This window comes from Tigriopus californicus, chromosome 11 (assembly GCF_007210705.1).
Source record: "Tigriopus californicus strain San Diego chromosome 11, Tcal_SD_v2.1, whole genome shotgun sequence".
Classification (NCBI taxonomy): domain Eukaryota; kingdom Metazoa; phylum Arthropoda; class Copepoda; order Harpacticoida; family Harpacticidae; genus Tigriopus; species Tigriopus californicus.
In genome coordinates this window covers 13,313,335-13,334,280 of record NC_081450.1, presented here as the reverse complement: position 1 = coordinate 13,334,280, position 20,946 = coordinate 13,313,335, and the positions used below count along the sequence as shown (strand labels likewise).

Sequence of the window (20,946 nt, the reverse complement as noted above, 5' to 3'; positions counted from 1 at the left end):
CACACTGTTCCAAAACAATATTTTTCTCTTACGCACGTAATGATCAACTTAACGACATAAAGTCCATATAAATCTACGACAGAACGTTATTGTCTGTTTTCATATTGTTTCTATTATATTTTTCGAGTGCTTTTTCCAAGTATCACATTCATATGGTAAAGGTTTTTAGCTCCGTTTAGTCAAACCACCGAGGTAACATGGACTGATTGGCTCGTGGGCTTTTTGCAACCTTCATATCCCTGACGAGATCTCACGTTGGCACTCGATTGATGTTGCTGCGTCCGAGTCTTTCTCCTTACGGAGAAATCCCGTCCGAGTTTTTGGGCTTGGAGTGAAATCGATCGTTGGAGTTTGGGTAATTGGGCTCGGATTCGACTCAAAGTCTCAGCATAGGACGGGGGAGGGGGTTGACTCTCGATAGCTTCGTTGTACGAAGGGGGCGGAGGCGTAGGTGGAGGACTGATGTCCTCGGAGAACTCCTGCAAAGGGCGGGCATATATTTTATCAACGATTGTTACTGGAAGTACGTGTTAATTGATTGCTTAAATAGATGCAGAACAACTGTCGTAACGATTCCGTACCCCAAAGAAGTCGAAATCTGCATCGTGCACTCCAATGTTGAAAACACACGGATAGAGGATGCGTAGAAGCCACGTGGAGAAGCAGAAGCAGCCGAGGTTGAAGATCGATTTTGCCTTTCCTGGAACACCACACGAGGCCAAAATTAAGCGGATTACAGTGCCAAACAACTGTGCGTCTTCCTTTGGCTGACTGACAAGCTCTACAAATCTGTTATTTTTGCTTCTAATTGAAGGAGTGAGTGCTCCAAAACCTACGGGTTCCTCAAGCTTCTTCCAATTCTGGACTAACCTTCAGGGAGATTGAGTCTGTAATCTGACAAAAGATTTGAAATGAGGCAGACCATGATAGACGTGGTGCCGAGACCGACACAATATTCGTAATAGCGAGGGGGCATGGCACACCAAAAGCTGAAGTATCCTGCCAAAATGCACCAAAACCAGGTCCACATCTCCCAATGCAAGTACCTTAAGAAGATGGATTCATGTTAATCCCCATTAATGCCAGATTCGAGTTAAGAGGAAAAATACGATTCAACATGGAAGTTCATTGAAAAGCATGGAACGACCAACCTTGGAAAGCACATGGTAAACGGAAATGACAGCAATAAGTTTTTTAAGGACAAAATTCGATAGCATTGGCAATTTCATACTGAAATGGTTATTAAACGGACATCCAAAAAAGACGTTCCAAGCATATCACTTACGTAATATGGACTTCTTTTGCGACTACCATAAACCTCATTAAACGAGACCTTGCTCACGCACTTGGCACGGATAGGATACCTTATACTAATTTTCCATGAATGCTACATTTTTCCTGTGTAGAGACAACTTATGGGGGCTTGGCAAAATTCGCTCTTTTCTTTTTGATGGTGGAAAGTACTTTCAATTTAATGAAAGAGAACCACTTATTTTAATTTTTTATGCGCAACATTTTGATTTGCATATGCTATCGATTCGTTTTTCAATACTAAAGGGGAATTTCTGTTATTTCTGGCTACCCTGTAGGCTAACATTGGTAGTCGTTCATGGTCGAGGCTGGTTGTTTTACTTTGGAAGTCCAACCATTTCCATCCAAACGTACTTAACTCTATCTGAACAATTTGAAGGGGACGAGGCCTCGAAAAGTGTTCCTATATTAGTGCATCAAAAGTGATTCCATAGTCATTCCTAGGGGACCTTGTAGTATAAAGACTTCTGAAATTTCTGGATTGTACCCGGCTGGGATAGTAAACATAAAAGTACTTGGACGATAGCAGATCAGATATTCAACAGAGGGGCGGGAATAAAGTGCCCTGGGTTTCGCCACCTTACATCAAACCTCGGTAATTTCACATTGACGGAAAGACCAAATATTTCCTTTGCTTTAGGTCAAAAATGTCTTGTGAAACAAGACTTCCTACTCAGTCGTCAATCAGTATTTGTGTGGTTCTCTTGCAAAAAGCTGCATATTTGGCTTGGTAAATAACTTCAAAAGCGCAAATATTTCAAGAGAATCCGAATGTCTCACGGTCCAGGTTGTGTAGTAGTCTTTGCTTGTACTTACCAATGTACCCAACTCCCAATGAGAACGGTGGAAAGTTTTCTCCTGAAATTGGTGAGTGACACATCCGATTGGTGCTGACAGCTGCATTCTAAGATGAACACGGAAACGCAAGGAACGAAAAACGAATAAAACACTGGAAGGACAATCTGGAACAAGAGGGAAAAATGTTCCTTTGAGGAGAGTATTGGAAATCAATACCTATGAAAGTAACGCCTGTTGGTACTATTTCAGATGGTCTTGGATTAAAGGATCCCTCAATTAGAAAAATGTCAGCTTTAATTAGCACCCCGTATCAGGCATTGTTTTTCAAGGTTAATCAAAAAAGGTCATCTATTATCATTGGCATGTTCTGTGGAAGTTCAAATTTCCATATGGTTCAATTGTGAATTTTGGCTTCATTTTGTTGGATCGAAAAGAAAAACATTAGGCACACACTTGTCTAAAGAGAAAGTTGAAGAAGATGCTCAATCGAACATTCCTTGAGTAAAAATTGATTGCCACCACATATATTGTTACTGTGGCAAACTGAAAATGGCAATTCGTAACGACAACATAAGCATTGAATCAACCTGTTTGCCAAAAATAAGTCTGTCATTTGATCAAGAAGGTTCGTTTCATGCTCGAAGGAGAAAATACACACAAGAAAGCTGCTCTTGGCATGTTAACGACAGATGGGAGGCAAGAACTTGACAGGTTTTCTCAGTGTTTTGTTCAATCAGAGAACTCATAGAAGGGCCATAATTTTTTTTAAGCCCCGTGCGTAGGAATATCACGTCTTTTTAGATATCTTGAAACAAAGTTGGTAGAGCTATGTGCTTTTTGAAAGTAAAATTTGCAAGGAGGCCATTACTTCAGCATGAAAAGTAATCTCCTAAGAATACGGAGCTTTTCAATCTCCTTGAAGGACTCTCATTGGCAGAAGAAGCAGCTCTACAGTAAAGATTGAATTCCAAGCTTTGTAGGTTTGAGGGCTTTTCCATGCTACTTTCTTGCAGCCCCCAATTGAATTCACAACAATCCAGGTTACGTTCTCATGCCCATTGAGTTTGGAATTTTGTGACGCATCTTGAACAGAGTTGGGAAGTGAATTTTTCCGATCTTTACGTGTGACCACATAAAATTTCATGAAAAAAGAGGAGAGTCCAGTAGAAAAATACCAAACCAATATTTGCAGACGATTGGCTAAACAATGGCTTTTAGTATTCAATGTGTGTATGTATTTTTCTTCTCAAACACAAGACCATGTTATCTCCATAAGCTGGAATGACAGCCTCAGCACCCCGCCTGAAAGCGGTGTAGCTCTTGGAACTGAAGGTGGGGGATAGATTGTCCCACTATTGCCTGTTGGAGGCACTCAGGGCATCCGAATTTGAATAGGAGGTGTGGCAGGCCTTTGCCACTAAAACAGCCCACACGGCCCAGTCCAAATGGTTGAGAACATGGGTTTGAGGAGGGCCATAGGTGAGCAGGCCAGAAGTTGACCATGTTGGAACACAGAAATCTTGATTTTTCTTGGCAGTGTGGCATATAGCTAATCACACAACTGCTGCCTTTTAATTTCTTGCTCCGACATTATTGGGTTTCGCGGAAAAAAAATCTATTTTAAAGATAGGTGTGAATACATTCAACTAGTCCTGGATTTTCTCAAACGGGTTCCACAATGGCTATGAAGGCGACAAATGTCACCCAAAGTCGTTGGAAAAAATTACTTCCCACCCCTGTACCTTGCATTGAGCAATAGTTCAAGTTATAGACCTCGGGCGTAACTTCTTTGGACAAATTTGCAAACCATGTTGGAAAGAATGGTTGTTACGAGCTTCTTCTGACATTGCCGTAATATTAACATCTTTTGTAAGTTTTGGAAATTGCATAACTGAAACCCAACAAGCACTTGTCAAGATATTTTTCGCTCGAAATCATTCTTCAAAGCAGATCTATCAATTTTGAAAATCAAATCTCCAGCACACTTGTGCTTGATAGATCTTTCGCTTGCCATAGTATGAGGGGTTTGCTGATGAAGTGGATTTTGACATCGCCTTGAAGTTGCAAATATCATGATGCTCTAGAAATGAACAACTTGTTTACAAGTTTTGAACCATTCAATTTAGTTAATTAGTTAGTTACCTCTTGAGCCTTCACGCTAAATAATAACATTTTTGTTGGTAGGTCTAATTTTCAAAAAAAGTTTCTCCTGTTCAGGGTGTACAAGATCCTACAAACAGAGAGCATCAAATAAAGACGGTCTCATTATATAAATGAGTCTATTCGCTTAAATGAGAAATCCAATCCAGGTCCACATCAAAAGCCATGGTAAAACTGGCCTTCCCATAATTCACTAAATAATCATCAAACTATTCGGTTGCCCTTTGGAGTGCTTTAGTATCTCGTTTCAGCAGAAAAAAGAGGCTGCAAGAAAAAGCACAGTAGTATGACCCATTGCTCCCTACAGATATTGAGTCATCTCTCCTTCTTTCCATGTTCAATTCGTCTGGTACAATTAGTAAGCGTAGTAGAGACGGATATATGCCTAGAGCAAGGAAGAATGGAAGGCTTAGGATTCGCACGCCCTATGTACTTGGTTCATGTGGCGTTCCATTCATCACACGATGCTCGACTTTGTGCTCAAAAACGCTCCCTGTCAAGATCCTTTTGTTCAAATGTAATGCGACTCAATTTGAACTGTTCATACATGAGCTCATCCGTTCCAGACGACAGTTTGATGGCCTAATACTCGTTTGAAGCAGACCATTACCCACGACCTTCCAAGTCCCCTCAAATCTGTTGTGGAACAATCCAAACTAATGGAGTTTTGTGACGCCAACTACGAGAACAACGACAGTACATACGTACATACAATGAAGCTAGTAGATGAACGATGAGAACGACGCCAAACTTCCCCAATTTGATCCACTCTTCTGTCCAATGAAGGACAGTTATATTGGGCTCTTGTCGTCGCCTACCACTAGATTACATTACTACTATCCTTTATTTCCCTCAAGCTCGATTTGGAGGTCCTTCCTCATTTTCGCCCAATCGGCAATGGATTTAATTCTATCAGGATGTGTTCAATGAAGAAACGTGACCTTTTGGGACTTTTGCTCCTCGTGAAACTGTCCTTGGGGAACATCATCCTAACCCACAACGGACCTGGCTATCGGATCAAGTTCAAGGGTGAGAACATCCAAACCAACACCCATGGGGTCAGATACAATTCGTTCCGGGGGATCCCATACGCCCAACCTCCCGTGGGAGAACTCAGATTCAGGGATCCAAAGCCTCTCGAGTACGAGGGCATCACTTATGTGAATGCCACGGCTTATTCCATGCCTTGCTCGCAAATTGATCTGACCAAAACCGATGAGCTAAAGGTGAGATTTTTTTCCACGTAAAAACACACGGTTTTGGCCTTTTGGGCCGTGCGCCCTTTGGAAAAGGTAATCCAAGGAATTCCGCTGAATAAGCCGCCCAAAAACGTGTGTCTGTATGAAATCAAAAAGCATGTGCTGTCGAGCATCAATAACTCGTTGTGATTAATGAGAAAACTAGAACCTTATTAGCTTATTCGATTGTGAAACCTCATTGGTCGACCCAATGTAACTTATTCAATCAACCAACACTTGTAGAATAAATACACAATGGGGACCCTGTTTTTTACATTAGCTTCAAATTTCAAATGAGAGCTTTGATCCCTTTGTCCCAATGGGAGTCCTTAAAAGTCTCTCTAGGAATGAATATGCCCAACCCGTCTTGACAAAAAATACGGTCTTCTCTTAACATAAAGGAGTTGCATGGAACCAAAGAAAACCCCGTTCCACCTCGTTCTTGATCGAGGTATGGATTTCAGTTCTAGCTTCAAAGTGGGATTATGTTACAAAGAGGTGGACTTGCATTGATCTATTCCGTGAATTGCTCAAGAGGCTTTCTTTAAGCTTAGATATCATGAAAGGATTTCCAATCCCACCGGGTATGCACAGTCAAGCACAATCCCAGGGAAATAATGACCGATATCAATTGACCCAACTTAACTAACCTCTCTTTGCTCTGTGCTGACTGAACACTTGTCCTTTTAATTCAAGATCTTTGGTCACGAGGATTGCCTCACACTGGATATTCACACCCCAACCACGTGCACAGATGCATCATGTCCATTGAAACCGGTGATGGTATTTCTCCATGGAGGCAGCTTCAGCATGGGAACTGGATCCCATTATGGACCCGAGCTATTTATGGATCAACGCAATGTCGTGCTAATCACTCTCAATTATCGTCTCTCTGCCCTAGGGTTCTTGTCGTTGGAGAACTGGCAACTTTCTGGCAATCAAGGACTCAAAGATCAGCTGGAAGCCCTGAAATGGATTCATTCTCATATTCGAACCTTTGGCGGCGATCCAAACAAAATCACTCTTTTTGGTCACGCTGCTGGGGCTCAATCGGTCCATGCTCATTTGCTGACGAACCTTGGCCAAGGTCTGTTCCAAGGAGCGATCTTACAATCCGGAGCCATGCCTATACTGGTCCATCCAATGTTGGCCAAGCAAACCGAGCAATCGAGTAGGACATTGTTGAAGCTGTTGGATTGCAACCGACAGTACATGCAAGATGTGATGAATTGCCTCCAGAACCGGAACTTAGAGGACATCTTTGTTCATCTCATGCCCAAATCAAACATTATGGATGCTTTGACTTCCGCACAACGCGAGAACGAAGCTCCGGGTTTGGTCTTTGGCCCTGTGATCGACACTTACGCTTTGGTGCCATTTCTTCCTGACAATCCGTGGCAGTTGATGATGGAGCAACGTTTCAAAAGGATGCCCATTATGATGGGAGCTTGTAAAGATGAAGGCACGTTGTACGTCCCTTCTTTATGGAACCGGATAAACGAGGCGAATAATCTGTGGAACGACATTTCCGCCAAAATATTTCTCTCTAAAGCGGGAAAATCCCTCACTGACCTCGAGAATACCGTGCTCAATGTGCTGAAAAGATACTACTTGGGGAATAACTACGTGTCAATGGATATGAAACAGGATTTGCTGGATATCGTGTCTGATGGACTGACCTTGTCGCCTTTGCACGAAACGGCACAATCCTTCGTGTCGAGCAACGTCCCCGTTTACTTCTATGAGCTCACACATCGACCCTCGTTTAGCTACAGCCAATTGTACGGGGCACCTTTTGGCACGAGAGACATCGATTTTGGGGTATCGCACGGCGATGATCTCCTTCTCATGTTCAATGTCTCCTTCTTGAGGACCATTAATCCCATTGAGACTGAAGGCGATGTCAAGGTCTCGAACCATCTACTCAAACTCTGGACAAACTTTGCACAACACGGTAATCCTACGCCTACGGCAACAGACTCATTCCCATTGTGGAAAACTTTCACCAATGCTCAGGAGCATGTGTTCGAGATTGGCGATCAATTGATCTTGGACGATCAGGCACGCTTCCATGATCGGATGTTCCTATGGCGTAACATATTTTGGAACACGCTCTTCAATCGAACTCGAGCTGACCTCAAAAGAGTTGTGCCACTTATTCCTCCTTCCTTGCCTCCACTTCAAACGAACCAAAATAGTTTCGATTCCTCATCGTATCAAGGCCAAGCAGTATCTCCCAATAACAACCCAGTCAATCAATTATTCGGGGTTCAAGGCACAAGCATGGTTCAAGCTACAACTCCTCCCTACTTGGCTTTGGAAGGTTATCGCGAATGCTTGGGGAAGGTACAAGATGGAAGCGCACAGATGTACTGCTTGCCCCAAAATAGACCTGGAATGTGTCCTATGGATACTTGGTACCGACTGCAAACCACTTTCCAAGGAGATAGCTGTGATGATCGTGTGATGAATGCCCCCAACTCCGCTAGTTATGGACCGCCTTCGTATTTGTCGCTGCCATACAGCGAGCAATGCTTCGACAAAGTGAACGCGGGCCCTTCAGTGACCCGATGCTTGCCCCCCGTTCGACCCCATGGATGTCCATTCAAGACTTGGGAGACCATAAAACGAACCTTCCCTGGGAAATCTTGCCAGGAATTGGAAAACGAGCTTCCCCCCAGTCCGGGCACAATGCGAACCACAACCACTTCGACCACAGCCAGACCTCAAAACATGGAGTACTTGATGGTCAATGGCTTGGACCGGTGCATGGGAATGCGCAACGATGGGGGCCAAATCCATCATTGCTTGCCATATCGCAAACCAGAGTACTGCGACTTCGAAAGCTGGAACAAGCTCCTCAAAACTTTTGAAGGATCTCGATGTGACGGTAGCAAGCGGGTCCCAGGATCGATTCAAGGGAGTGGCGTTCCCAACTACATGGCCATTGAAGGCCATCGCGATTGCTTGAAATCGGTGCGCAATGGTGCAGATGGAGGCTTCATTCCCTGTAAGCCAAGATTGAAACCGACCTTTTGCTTGGAAGAGACTTGGCACCAACTTCAGCGCTCCTTCAAAGGCCGAACTTGTGCATCGAGTTCCAACACGATACGCATCACTTCAGAGGAATACGACGATTGCTTGGGATCCTATCGAGCCGGTTTTCAAGGATGGGATTTGTGTGTTCCCAGAAAGAGACCAAAGTTCTGCTCCGACGATGCTTGGATCAGGCTCCAATTCGAGTCCGATAAGGATGTTTGTCCTCATCAAGCAGGTATATTGCAATATTGCACATTTCAGGTTTACGAGTACGTAGATCCCTTCAAAATGTACCGCGGACTGCACAGAGTTATGTCCTCATTTCCCCTTTAACGGGGCACAATTTAGGAACCATCAAAAAAGACTTCAACATGTGACTTTAAGCAAGTTAGCTTTCATGTTCATGAGTACGCCAAAACGAGGCTTTAGAGAGGCCAAGCCGCTAATTTCGTGCCAGTGAAAGAATAATTACAGTAATTTATTATCAAACAGGTGACACAAAAGTGCTCCAATTCTTGGAGACTGATTGATCATTTTTTGGAAAGGGACTCTCATCCCAAGTATTTGGCATTGCCTTTTTCAATCCAATCGCAGTGTCTGACTGCTGTGGCCTTAGCTTATGAGATGTGCTTGAAGACTTTCAATCTCCCTTTGGAACATTGGCCTTCGGAAGCTTAATGAGAGTTGGTCTTGTCATTTTCCAGATACGATGAATTTTGACTTTATCAGCTGTCAAAGTGACATTGAGTGTCCCATTCATCGTCGGAAGTGTTTTAGAAGTGAACTCCTTCGAATCCAAGGAGTGTGTGTTCCCAAACGCTGCGAAGGCGACATTGACTGTCCCAGGATTGGTGGAAATGCGGATGGAACCTTTGTAGCTGGATATTGTAGGAACCAATACGGCATTTGCCACTACGACAGGATCATTGAATCCAAGTAATAAAATACCCTCTCCTATTTTCAACACGTTTATACCTACAGCATTTTAAGTATAGAGCTAGAAATAAAATGGACCTTGTACTCACTTGAAATGTGACCAAAACCTCGAAGACCGGAAACTTGAAAATGTCCAAGAAATCGTAACAGAGCTCCGGGTAGCCCGTATCGTTACTCGAATTCCTGGGAGGCATGGTGGGCAATGGAGATCGGTCGGTCATCCCCATGTCCACAGCAAAGTTATTGTAAACAAAAATCGGCATTTTTTTCGACGAATCCAGGATGAAAAATGGGTTCTGGGAGGGTCAATCAAGGGAAGGTCCCTTGCCCGAGATAAGATAGGAACCTCGGTATGGTCGAGTATCGGTTGGTCAAGATCACTCTCAGTTAGGTCATTGCCAACAACGTGTTTTCCATCTAAGGACCACAATCGATCTCGAGTTATCTTCCGGTACTCGCAGCTTTTGGAACTGAAAGGCCAAGAAGGCTTGTCTTGGGGGTAAGTCAAGAAACGATGTGCAAACTTGTTGCTCACGAGAACTTTTGCCTCAACGTCGCAACCAGACAACGGTGTGAGTTTGCGGAGAAAGAGAGGCAGAGAAGCCAAACGAAAACCAAGGCCGGCCTTTTCTTACAGAGAAGAAGAGAGAGAGAGAGAACGACAGCGCCTTCCTCCTTTTGTGATACGCTATGATTTATACTCGCCGTGAAGCACTGTGCCATAGATGGCTTAAATCAAAGGCTCAATGACAGGAAAGTTGCCGTGTAAACTTAATTAGGTTGGAATTTGGTCATGATCAATAGAGCTCGTGTATTCAGTTGTGTCAATTCAATCGAACAAGCACGTAATTTTCGAGGGTATTCAATTTTGTATTATGTTAGAAAATTGTGTAATGTTAGATATTGGAATCAGTTCGTTATTAAATAATTACTGCATCACCTCGTACGTTGTTTAAATAGAGACACACTTGAAAAAATGTATCAACACGCGGATTCTGTAAAACATTTATTCAAAAAGAAGCAAGACACCATAGTTTAGGTCCTTTTTCATTTATCTTCATTACTATAGGCTTCCTAGGTTACACGAAATATGGTTTACGTTCTGGACTTCAGAGGAGACTTTGTGAGTTAGCCTTTAGCAAGTTTAGGGCTGGATGGGCCGAATCTTCTTCATTGAATCTGACAAAAAATTGAGTCCTTTGTGGATCATTCTCTCCAAATCTTATGTGCAGACAGTTAGTGACCCAGGTCACCTAATATCCGGAATGAACTGGCATGTTACGAGTAGTTGATTTAGCAATCTACCCTATTTTGCTTGGGCTGTCTGACGTTGGAAATATGGGCCCTTGTTATGTACTTTGCTTGCAATTATGCATGTATTTTCTGTCTTCTTACACTTCAATTAAAACTTCACACACCCGTTCCATTCTCCTCCTCGCCTTTTTAATTAAGCTTTCAGACGATACATCAATAGATGGAGAACCTATTAGATATTTGAAGTTCATATTTTCAATTTCAGAAGATATCTTAATGTAAAGTTCCAAGAGCTGGTTTCCAGAAACATCTGGTCGAAATTGTCATTCATTTCCATTCAATGTGGCTATGGTTAAATAAGCATATTTTTCCATTTCTTTCACTAATAGAAGTACATCTTTGATGCATTCAAAAAAGCAGTTTAATTTTTTTTCGCGAATACTTGATACTGAATAAGACCACGGAGAAGCATCAGAGAACCCATTTTGGGATCTCACTGAACAACGAACAACTACAAAGCCATTTTAAAACGAACAACCTGATGTTTTCGTGGGTCAAGTTTGTTTCTGTTACGATGCTACGTAACTCATCACAGAGTGCGCCAATGCATTTGCATCTGATTCAACTTAAGTGTCAGCAGCACCAATTGAGAAATATGCATGGAAGCTAAAAAAACATTGGTCGATAGTGTCTGCCTGAAATACGACCTTAAGGCGCTAATTGTGATTAGACATGGGTATATCTACAGGGCTGCCACAAAGTACGCCGGCACTTAGAAATGCAAATAGTTCTAAAACCATACGAGATACATTCATTAAACATTTTTATTATGATGTTTGAACTGTCATCAACCTTTCTTATTACTAAAATTATACATTTGACTTCTTTTTGCACGAACAATTTGACCGATACATTTTGAAACTCCATTCACTGTGGCACGCTGGGCTGCCACAAAGTACGCCGGCAATTAGAAATACAAATAGTTCATAAAAAAAGTTTGATGCATGCATCAAACTTTTTTATGGTGATGTTAGAACTGCCATTAACCTTTCTTATTTGTAAAATTATCCATTTGACCTCCTTTTGCACGGACAATTTGACTGATACATTTTGAAATTCTATTCATTGTGGCAAGCACAGCTTTAATGGTGATATTCCCCAAGCAGCCTTTAATCCTCTTTCGAGTGCCTCCGCATTTTTATATGATCTTAAGGAGCGCTTTCCTCCTAAAATTTGAGGCCAATCCAACTTGCCAATTTGAGCCACGGTGGATTTACAATTACTGAAACTTATCGCCGGCGAACTTTTTAGCAACCCTATAGACATAATCAGGGCTTGAGGAACGTGTTATTTTGTAATGCTACCAGTGGTGTTTCCAAGTCTCAATTCCAGTTATTGAAAATACCCGGTTCTCAGGTCCAATTCTGGCCTTTTCTACATTTCATGAAGAGCAAAAAAAAACATCTGAAAAGATCTAATAGACTTCTAGAGTCCGATTTGATACTTTGGTTGCGGTGCAGCATTTTGTTAAACGGAATCATCGATGCAATCCCCAATACCATAAGCTATCAGGAGGAGCCGTCAAAGGGTAGTTTGTTTGCCCCGTTCCTTACTTGCATCGTTATCCAGATATTTTTGATTAGACATATTTGAAAAGCATGAATCTTTGTCTGTGAAATGTGACAAGCACCGCCCACTTTCTTTATGGCTTAACTTAAGATAAAACATTTTCCCATTTCAGAATTGTGATATAGCTAATCAAAAATCAACAAAAACCATATCACTTCAAAACTCAGCATGTATCAAATAAAAGTGAGAAGTAACAAAGATGGTGATTCATGAAAACCATTAAGGTAATCCAAAAGGAAGAGATGAAAGGAATCAGACTGCGCTTAATCGCTAGGGCTGGCCAAAGTTTGCATCCTGCAAATTGTGCAAATTTTGCAAAAAACTGCACATCCGATATTGTTCTACAAATTTATTGCATCTACGAATTTGGAAATTTTACGAGCAATATTTGACATTTTTATGCAATTTATTGTGCATTTTGAGCCATTTCAGGAAACTTTTTGCGAATAATTTTCAAGAATCCTGGTCAATTTTAGAAAAAATGTGAAATTTTATTACGCGATTTTTTCAAATCTCTTTAACAAAAAGTACTTTTTGCACTTGAATGCTTATTTATTCCATTCATCTTAAATAGCTATTTCCTATTTGAATTCAATGTGATGGGGTTTTCAAACAAGGATTAATTTTGGAATTACCAAAACGTTGGACTTGGTCAACTTGTGCTCATATGAGGTATCTTCTCGAATCAAGTTGAAACCAACGTGGTTTCACACACGCACACAAAAGGCGGGAACTGACGAAGCAAATAAACTAAGAGTATCGAATCAACCTCATATTGAAATTTCACAATGTCACAAGCCTTCTCTAACCTCTCCCAACAAGAGAGCTCTCTCATATCCTCAATGTTCTAAATAAAACATCTTTGAACTTTTTCGAGCTTTTGCAAACCCGCTGAACTCATTGCAGCCCAGATGGGTGAAGCATATGTAAGATGCGGCTGGACAATCGACTTGTACAGAGTTATCATCGTGATACTATGTCTGGACTTAAACGTGCGATATATCCAACCACATGTTTGAAAAGCTTTACCAATTTTCAACTGGATATGCTCAGCCAACTTTCCATTGTCTTGGAGGAACTCACCTAAATCTTTCATGGATGAGACCTGCTAAATGCCCTTACTTTCATCAACCTATAGGTCATTGAGACTGCAAACGGAAGCAAAAATATTCTATCTCCTAAACCGCTCATCTTTCTCCAAATAAGCACTTCATACGACCACAAGATCTTGTTGAATAGATGAACTCAGCCAAGTTTGAGCCTAAACCTATGCTTAGGAACTCAGGAGACATGGTTTGAAGAGCATACCAGCAGTGGTTACAAAAATGATGTCAGTCCCATATTCTGTTCAATAGTTATGCCAATATTCGACATTCAAAAATTTCAGCATCAAAAGTTCAGGCCTAACTAACTTGGAGTAAAGGTTTGGCGTTTACGAAAAAGTGACGTTTCCTTGCTTTAGTGTCTTTGGGTAACCGTACTAAATAGTGCTCGGAACCCGTACTTGCTAGGAGGAAGGACTTCATTGACATCAAGAAATTCAAAGGTTTGGACTTCATGACCTTTTCAAACACCTCTGTAATATTCGAAGTGAGAGAAATCGGCCTATAGTTACTGGGAAGCGACTTATCTCAACCCTTGAAATATTGGAACAACTTGAGCTACCTTCAGAGAAGAGGGGAACTGGCCCTGGTCCAAGATGCAACGCATCAAGTACGAGAAATCAGGAGCAAGAACCTGTGAGCATCTCATCAGAAACTGAGATGTCACACCATCAGGGCCGGGGGAGCTCGAGAGTCTCAAGTCCCTGATGGCCTCTAAAGTATCCTGATCTGTGACTTCAAGATCATCTAAATGCTCAGCTTGGCAAGCCTGGCCAATCTCAACAAAGTCATCAATAGAGGAATGGGATGTTGCTGCTAAACTCTTTGAAGTTAAAAACACACTAGAGAACTGATCTCCAAGTATGTTGGCCATAGACTCTATATTGTCTATGGCTTCCACATCGACCTCAAAAGACCCTCCAGGGTGCTTCATCTTTCTCTTAGAGTTTGCATAAGAGAAAAATGCCTTCGGATTCGACCTCACCTCCTGAACTACTCTACTTTCCTTTCCTTCAAGATCGAAAATTCCTCCAGCTTTTCGAACGACTGAGACGTCGATTTCGAAATGGGAATATACCCATCGGGACTAGCCTCCCACTCTACAACGCTAGCCGGAAAATTGAAGCCCCCTGCAAAGAAAGCCTTTGAGCAAACTGACTGGTCCAACTCATTTCCCATGAATTTGAGAGCTGACAAGAACGAGCTTACTGAACAAGGGGGGGCCTATATATTGTCAGATGGACAGATCACAAGACCTTGAAGATGACAAACTAAAACCTCTACTTCTCTATTAGACAATTTTACATGACCAATATGCAGGTCATTTCTCGAGTCCAGCAAAAAGTTAAAACATCGGTGGGCTCGCCCCAGCACTAGAACAAACACAGGAAACTACTCGTAAGGGCCAAAATTCTCTCAAGAGGATTTTTCTGAGGAATTTTAATCAAATTTGGCCCAGAAAAGCTGAAACTGATACTGGCCTTTTGTTGAATAGACTTCATGACATTGGGATCCAAGACAAGGTTCTCGATTGGATAGGAAGCTTCATTCATGATAGGAAGCAAATTGTTAAGATTTAAGGGTCGTCTTGTGACAAATACGTATTATATCAGGTCAAGATGCTCCCCAGGGCTCCATTTTAGGGCCTCTCTTTTTTATGATATTCATTGTCCTACTTAAAAAGCCTAGTATTACTGCCAGTCTCTCTTCTTACGCAAACGATACACGAGGTTAGCTTCTGGTAGGAATGGCCAAGATTCCATTAGTCTGGCAAAGCACTAGTCGAAAAAGGACAAAGAATCTACTCTTGGGTAACTGAGAGTAATATGGCCCTGAACGGAATAAAATTCCGCTCAATGACGTTTGGGTCAACTCCTTAAAATACTACACTCGTAGATAAAGGAGGTAAAGATATTGAGCAGGTCTCACCTATGAAAGATTTAGGTGTAATCCTCCAAAATAATGGAAAGTTCGATGAGCATATCCAGTTGAAGGTGGAAAAAGCCTTTCAAATATGTGGTTGGATATATCGCACGTTTAAGTCCAGAGATAGCATCACGATGATAACTCTGTACAAGTCGATTGTTCAACCACATCTTGAAAATACTTCACCCATTTGGGCTCCAATGAGTTCAGCTGTTATGCAGAAGGTAGAACAAGTCCAAAAATATTTCACTAGTAACATCACAGGAATGAGAGAGCTCTCGTATTGGGAGAGGCTAAAAAAGTTGGGACTGTACAGTGTTCAAGAAGGTACGAAAGGTATCTGATACTGTACGTCTTCAAAAGCATCCATGAGCTTTGTCCTAACCCAGGATTTGGGTGCAATATTTTCTGTCCCGTTTAAAGGCCAGGATATGAATAAAACTGCGAAATAACGTGATACGTGTTCGATGTGTAAAAGGCCTTAAGATCAATGTTCCGATGGGTACAAAATCTAAAATCAATGCCACTCTGATTCTGTTAATGTCTGTCTTGTCATGGCAAGACGTTTGGTAATATGTTTAGTATCTGTTTTATCATTTAGAATAAATTATGAAAATGCGTTGACATAATTTCCCTGAAATGGATTTAAGATTTAAAAAATTATTAACATCATTTAAGAAATGAGTAACCTAAGACTGCATTTACATTATTAAGGAACTTGCATTTAGATGAAGTCCAATTTACTTTTCTGACCAACTCAAGAGGCGGAGGCCTCGAAATTTGCGAACAGAAGAAAATATCAATCGTTAAGGAACTTGAACGGGAGCTTCAGGTGCTGTTGACAGCAACATGAGCTCTGGGAAAGCTTTTTCTCTTGAACTTTAGGGTAAGCCAAAGACGACTTTACCACTGGACACCGACGGTGGTGGAGGAAAATGAGTAATTCTAATTCCTATCAATCAAATTGATTTCGCGTCACACGACTTTACTCAAATGTAGCCTCAGAAAGCATTAGCCAGTTTTGATATCAATCGAACGTCTGTGTCAAAAGTTATGAGTATTCAAAACTCAGAACAAGGAGGGTGCAAATTGAATGAGCTAGCACCACGTTGGTAAGATCTTACCAAGGTGGTGCTAGGCAAGTCATTTTCTGCCCACGTTGTTCTGAACTTCAAGAGCTCATTGCTTTTGACGCATTCGTTCGATTGAGATCAAAATTGACGAACGCTTTCTGAGTCAACTAAAGTCCTACTTGTGTAAAGAAAAATGCATTTGGTTGATTTGGATAAAAGTTACGTTTCCCCCACCCTACCGTCTCTGTCCAGTGATAACGTCGTCCTTGTGTAAGCGTTGCATTTTCCCCCGGGATTTTAATGATTGGTTTGCTCCATGATAATATTGTTGTGATTGTATACGTTATGTTCGTGTCTTAATGCATGTCCTATGATGTTGTACGTACTTTTCATGCTCCACTCCAAACCCGATCTTTGGTCTACGAGATCAGCTAGCTCGAGCAGCCATTGACTCGTTGGCCCTTTGGATAATAAAGTGCTTCTTTAAATGACTACCGTTCTTGTGAAGTCATTATGAATATCAGAGAAGTTGACCAAAACCACGGAAAATAACTACATCACAAATATTGAATAGACGAAGCATGGTAACTTCCATTAAACAACTGTAGCAGAATGTCATCCTTAAATTTAAAGTCCAATCTATTTCATAATGTTCCAATTTGCAAAACAGTGTCGATGAGGTTGAATTTCCCCAAGTTCCCATTCACCGGTAGCTTAAATTGTGTCCATATATTTTTCTCCAAATACCTATTGGTATGATTCGTTGGTGGAGAGTCCCAAATCATTTAGATAGATAGATAGATTTATTTCAGGAACACTTTGATAATGATTAAATAATGTCGGAATTTTATCATTGCGTTAGCATCTTGATACATCAAAAATTTCATGAGCATGTAATTCCTCAGGTTCTGGGTAAGCAAAAGCTTGTTTTCACCAGGACCTGGGCAAATTAACGAAGACATGACATAGATAGTCAATAATGTTACAGAGGCCAAGCTGCAACACGATAACGTGAGTTGGAAGAATTACAAAATCAAATTGAAAGGCTTGTAGGAAATCATATCGGTTTGAAGTTATAAGAAAAGAAGGGACTAAGAAAAAGATACAGAAAGAAGAACATGAAAAACAGAGCAAAGCAAATAATTTCAGTGTTAATTTGTTATGTTTACTAGAAAATGTGAGACGACTTCAGGAATGGGAGGAAAATTAATAGGTTTAGAATTGTATTTGGTGCATGGAGTGTTTTGATGAGATTGAGCGGCTGATAATCGTAATAAAAAATAAAAATAAAAATCATTTCTTAGGATTTTTGTTGGCATACATAGCAATTTTTGAGTTTGCACGGAGCAATAGAGTACTTCTGTAAGAGATAATCTCTGGTTGTTTGGGTGAATTTAAGTCTGGTTAGATCAATGCCTGGAGGGTTGAAATTATTCCACTCGTTGGGAAAAGCAAAATTCGGTAGTCTTTGTAAAAGTCCCGACTTGGCAACTGGAGTAATTGCTCTCCAACCGCCAAGCCGAGGATTATTTTTCCATTTGAAAATATTAATGCATGGTGGAAGTTCTTGCAAGCACGACTGCCTCATCACTTGAACGATTTTAAGCGTGCGCAAATCTTGCAATTTTAAGAGCTTGGACTCATGAAACAAAGATTCAGTGTGAGAAAACCACCTCGCATTATTTATCCAACGTATAGCTCTTTTCTGGAGTATGGACAAGATCTTCAGTTTCGTACTTTGGCCATAAAATTCAATACCGTATTCCAAAACACTTCGGATAAGTCCATTATAAAGTTGTTTCTTTACAGTTTTGGGCACTGACTTGCGAATTCTGTTCAGACTGAAAAGAATTTTTAGAATTTTGTTTGCTACACTATCAATGTGACAGTGCCAGTTGAGTTTGCTATCGAGTTGCATTCCCAGAAATCGTATGGATTTTTCATTGGAAGTGGTGGAACCCACCTCCTCTAACCTACATCCATTTACATTGATATTGAAGTTAAAATTACAATTTTTGTGCCTGATAATCATGAATTTAGATTTATCTATGTTTAAAGTTAATTTATTTATTTCTAACCATTTGAAAATACGTTCCAGTTGAACATTTGTTTTCATTAAAGATCATCTTAAAATGTGCCTTTTCTTATAATAGTGCAACGCTGGTGGGAGCACCACATACTTAACGAACACTCCCAATCCTATGTCAACATATTTTCATTTACTGGTCGCCAAAATCAAATAAAAGACTCAAGTACACTAGCACTCGAGTCCGATCTGTCATCAAAGACCAAATTCATGCGCTCAAGGATTTTACTGGTATTGTTCTTTCCTCTCTAATCAACTTTTTGTATATTTTACTTTTACTTATATTTATCAATATTGTTCTTTTTTTAACGAGGCCCCAAATAAATCATCATCATCAAAAAGTACGAACATCTAATCATGTCTGATTTTAAGATTACCTAAAGAGAAGGCGGGGTGGAAATGTACCTAAAATATTACATTTTTCTTTAAATTTTGCGAGAAGAGTCTTTTTGCTAGAACTGACCTAGTAAAAGACTGGAGTCCTCTGCGGAATCTAGTCTTTTGCCGGACTGGAGTCCAGACTCGCCTCAGCACTAGTATTGGCTCAGTGGCCTCGATTTTGCATGCATAGCATCTTGCTTTTTCATTCAGATACGGAAATTGCATGAATAAATTCGTTAAAAATGTAAACCAGATAATGATAGCAGAATAGCTAGGAAGGGCATTTAAATATACACGGAATAGTATTAACTCTGTTCCAATCCTTAATGAAATGTGTTCCACCATGACCTTCGTTAACCCTGACTGATTCCAGTAACATTTGAGTTATGAGAAAATTAATGATGCAAAGAGGTGTACCTCCAGGAAACTAAAAAGCTTGAAAACTCGTTGAAGGTCGGCTTAAAATTTTGCTTTGCTTTGGATAACGAAGAATACTCTTACGACGAATGTCGTAGCACGCTCAGCATCAAATTCAGTTGCCGGGTAGATAAAATGAAAGAAAAGAAAGAGAAAAAAAGACAATTATTTATTATACAGTCCATTAGTAAACCACTGAATCGTAGGGCCAGAAATATTCAACAATTGATAAACTAATGTGATTTCAAATTGATGCAGAATGAATTGATAACAACGCCATTCATTTTGCATAGTTACTTTGATAAAGGGGGGCAATGAAGGTAAGATTTTTAAAAGCTTTACAGGACATCTCATAATCATTTTTATAGTTGGGAGCTCTGAGCAAGGTCTGAATTTATTCAATCAACACAAATCTACCAAAATCATTATCCCTGATAAATCAAATGGTTGTATGTCATGCGTTTCGGAAAAGAAGCTGGGTGTTTGGTTGTAAGCAGGTTTACTTTCTTTCCTCTTCAGCAAAAAGGTTCGAAATCGTTTGCGGGACAAAACGAAGTAATTGAGGGCTAAAATCAACATCATTAAGTTAAAGTTGTAAAACCTCGCCGAACGGTGTTCCAATCTTGGCTTCTTTGGGTTTTGACAGACAAGATTGAAATTCCGGCAAGCTTTAAAAACATCAACCATAATACATTGATCGTGTGTTGATTTTGGCCTGGCCCGTCAAGAACCCCTCCAATAGTATAATTTTTGGTCCCAATCAAAACCCCCAAAGACGAAGAAAGGACTCGCGTGCTATTACATCGATTATGAACTTTTGAGCCAGATGGTTGCAGCTCTGATTTTACTTGAGGCTAACACCTGCTGGGGTTCAAGGGATCGATCCTAGGCAAGGGGGCCGTCAGGCCTGGAGGGGAAAGCTCTACAAACCTCGCTAAAAGATGTTTGAGCAATGTGTTACCTTCTAATCAGATCAGCTCAGTCTAAATCAACTCTTACTTCCCGATCAGGAGTAGTAGTCCCGATGTAGGAGGCAACACAGCACTCAAACGTCTTCTAGCGAGGTTTCAAAAAGCTTTCCTCTCCAGCCCTAACGGACTCCATGTTCTAGGTCGTTCCCCACTCCTTCTTCAGGGAAAAAGAATAACTTCCAAACAAGCAACTTAGTTGTGTGATATGAAGTGTAAGGAGCTTAAAATATGAGGCTTTTAAAGGTCAAATAATGGATTTAATGTTTAGTTTGATTGAAAAAGAGTCTTAATTGAATAAAATAAGACATGGGACTAATGGTTAAGTTCCAACACCGGGGCTTGAATCCATGACAATTGGGGAAAAGATACATGCATTGTTTGCGTTACCTGTTTGATATTTTTATTTATATAAAGAACTTCTTTCTCAATCACAGACAAAAGTTGAGACTTGTTTCAAATAACTTGATATTGTGCGCAGACGATGTAGTATTTGTTTCTCACAACGTAAAATTATCGAAAAATTGTATGTTGTGAACATCATCATGTCAACGAAGGCCCTTATTTGCAACGTCACACAGCCCAAAGAAAATGGGAAGAGGCACGGTAGATTGCTACATAAACTGC

At 40.7% G+C, this 20,946-nt stretch overlaps 2 protein-coding genes across 2 annotated transcripts in view; one reads left to right on the top strand and one right to left on the bottom strand.

The window, feature by feature from the left end:
• Positions 1–72: 72 nt before the first annotated feature.
• LOC131890200 (uncharacterized) overlaps positions 73–20,946 on the bottom strand; it is a 21,751-nt gene continuing 877 nt past the window's right edge. The window contains exons 2-6 of the mRNA XM_059239506.1: positions 9,572–9,952; positions 2,128–2,273; positions 871–1,046; positions 582–700; positions 73–479 (exon numbers count right to left, since the gene is read on the bottom strand). Coding sequence (XP_059095489.1) covers positions 180–479; positions 582–700; positions 871–1,046; positions 2,128–2,273; positions 9,572–9,745 — 915 coding nt within the window. The 5' untranslated portion in view covers positions 9,746–9,952 and the 3' untranslated portion in view covers positions 73–179. The remainder of the gene's footprint in view (positions 480–581; positions 701–870; positions 1,047–2,127; positions 2,274–9,571; positions 9,953–20,946) is intronic.
• Positions 4,908–9,592, top strand: LOC131890191 (neuroligin-4, Y-linked-like). The gene is made up of 3 exons (XM_059239494.1): positions 4,908–5,495; positions 6,204–8,781; positions 9,251–9,592. Exons 1-3 carry the CDS (start codon positions 5,187–5,189, stop codon positions 9,484–9,486), a joined length of 3,123 nt encoding a protein of 1,040 aa, XP_059095477.1. The 5' UTR covers positions 4,908–5,186; the 3' UTR covers positions 9,487–9,592.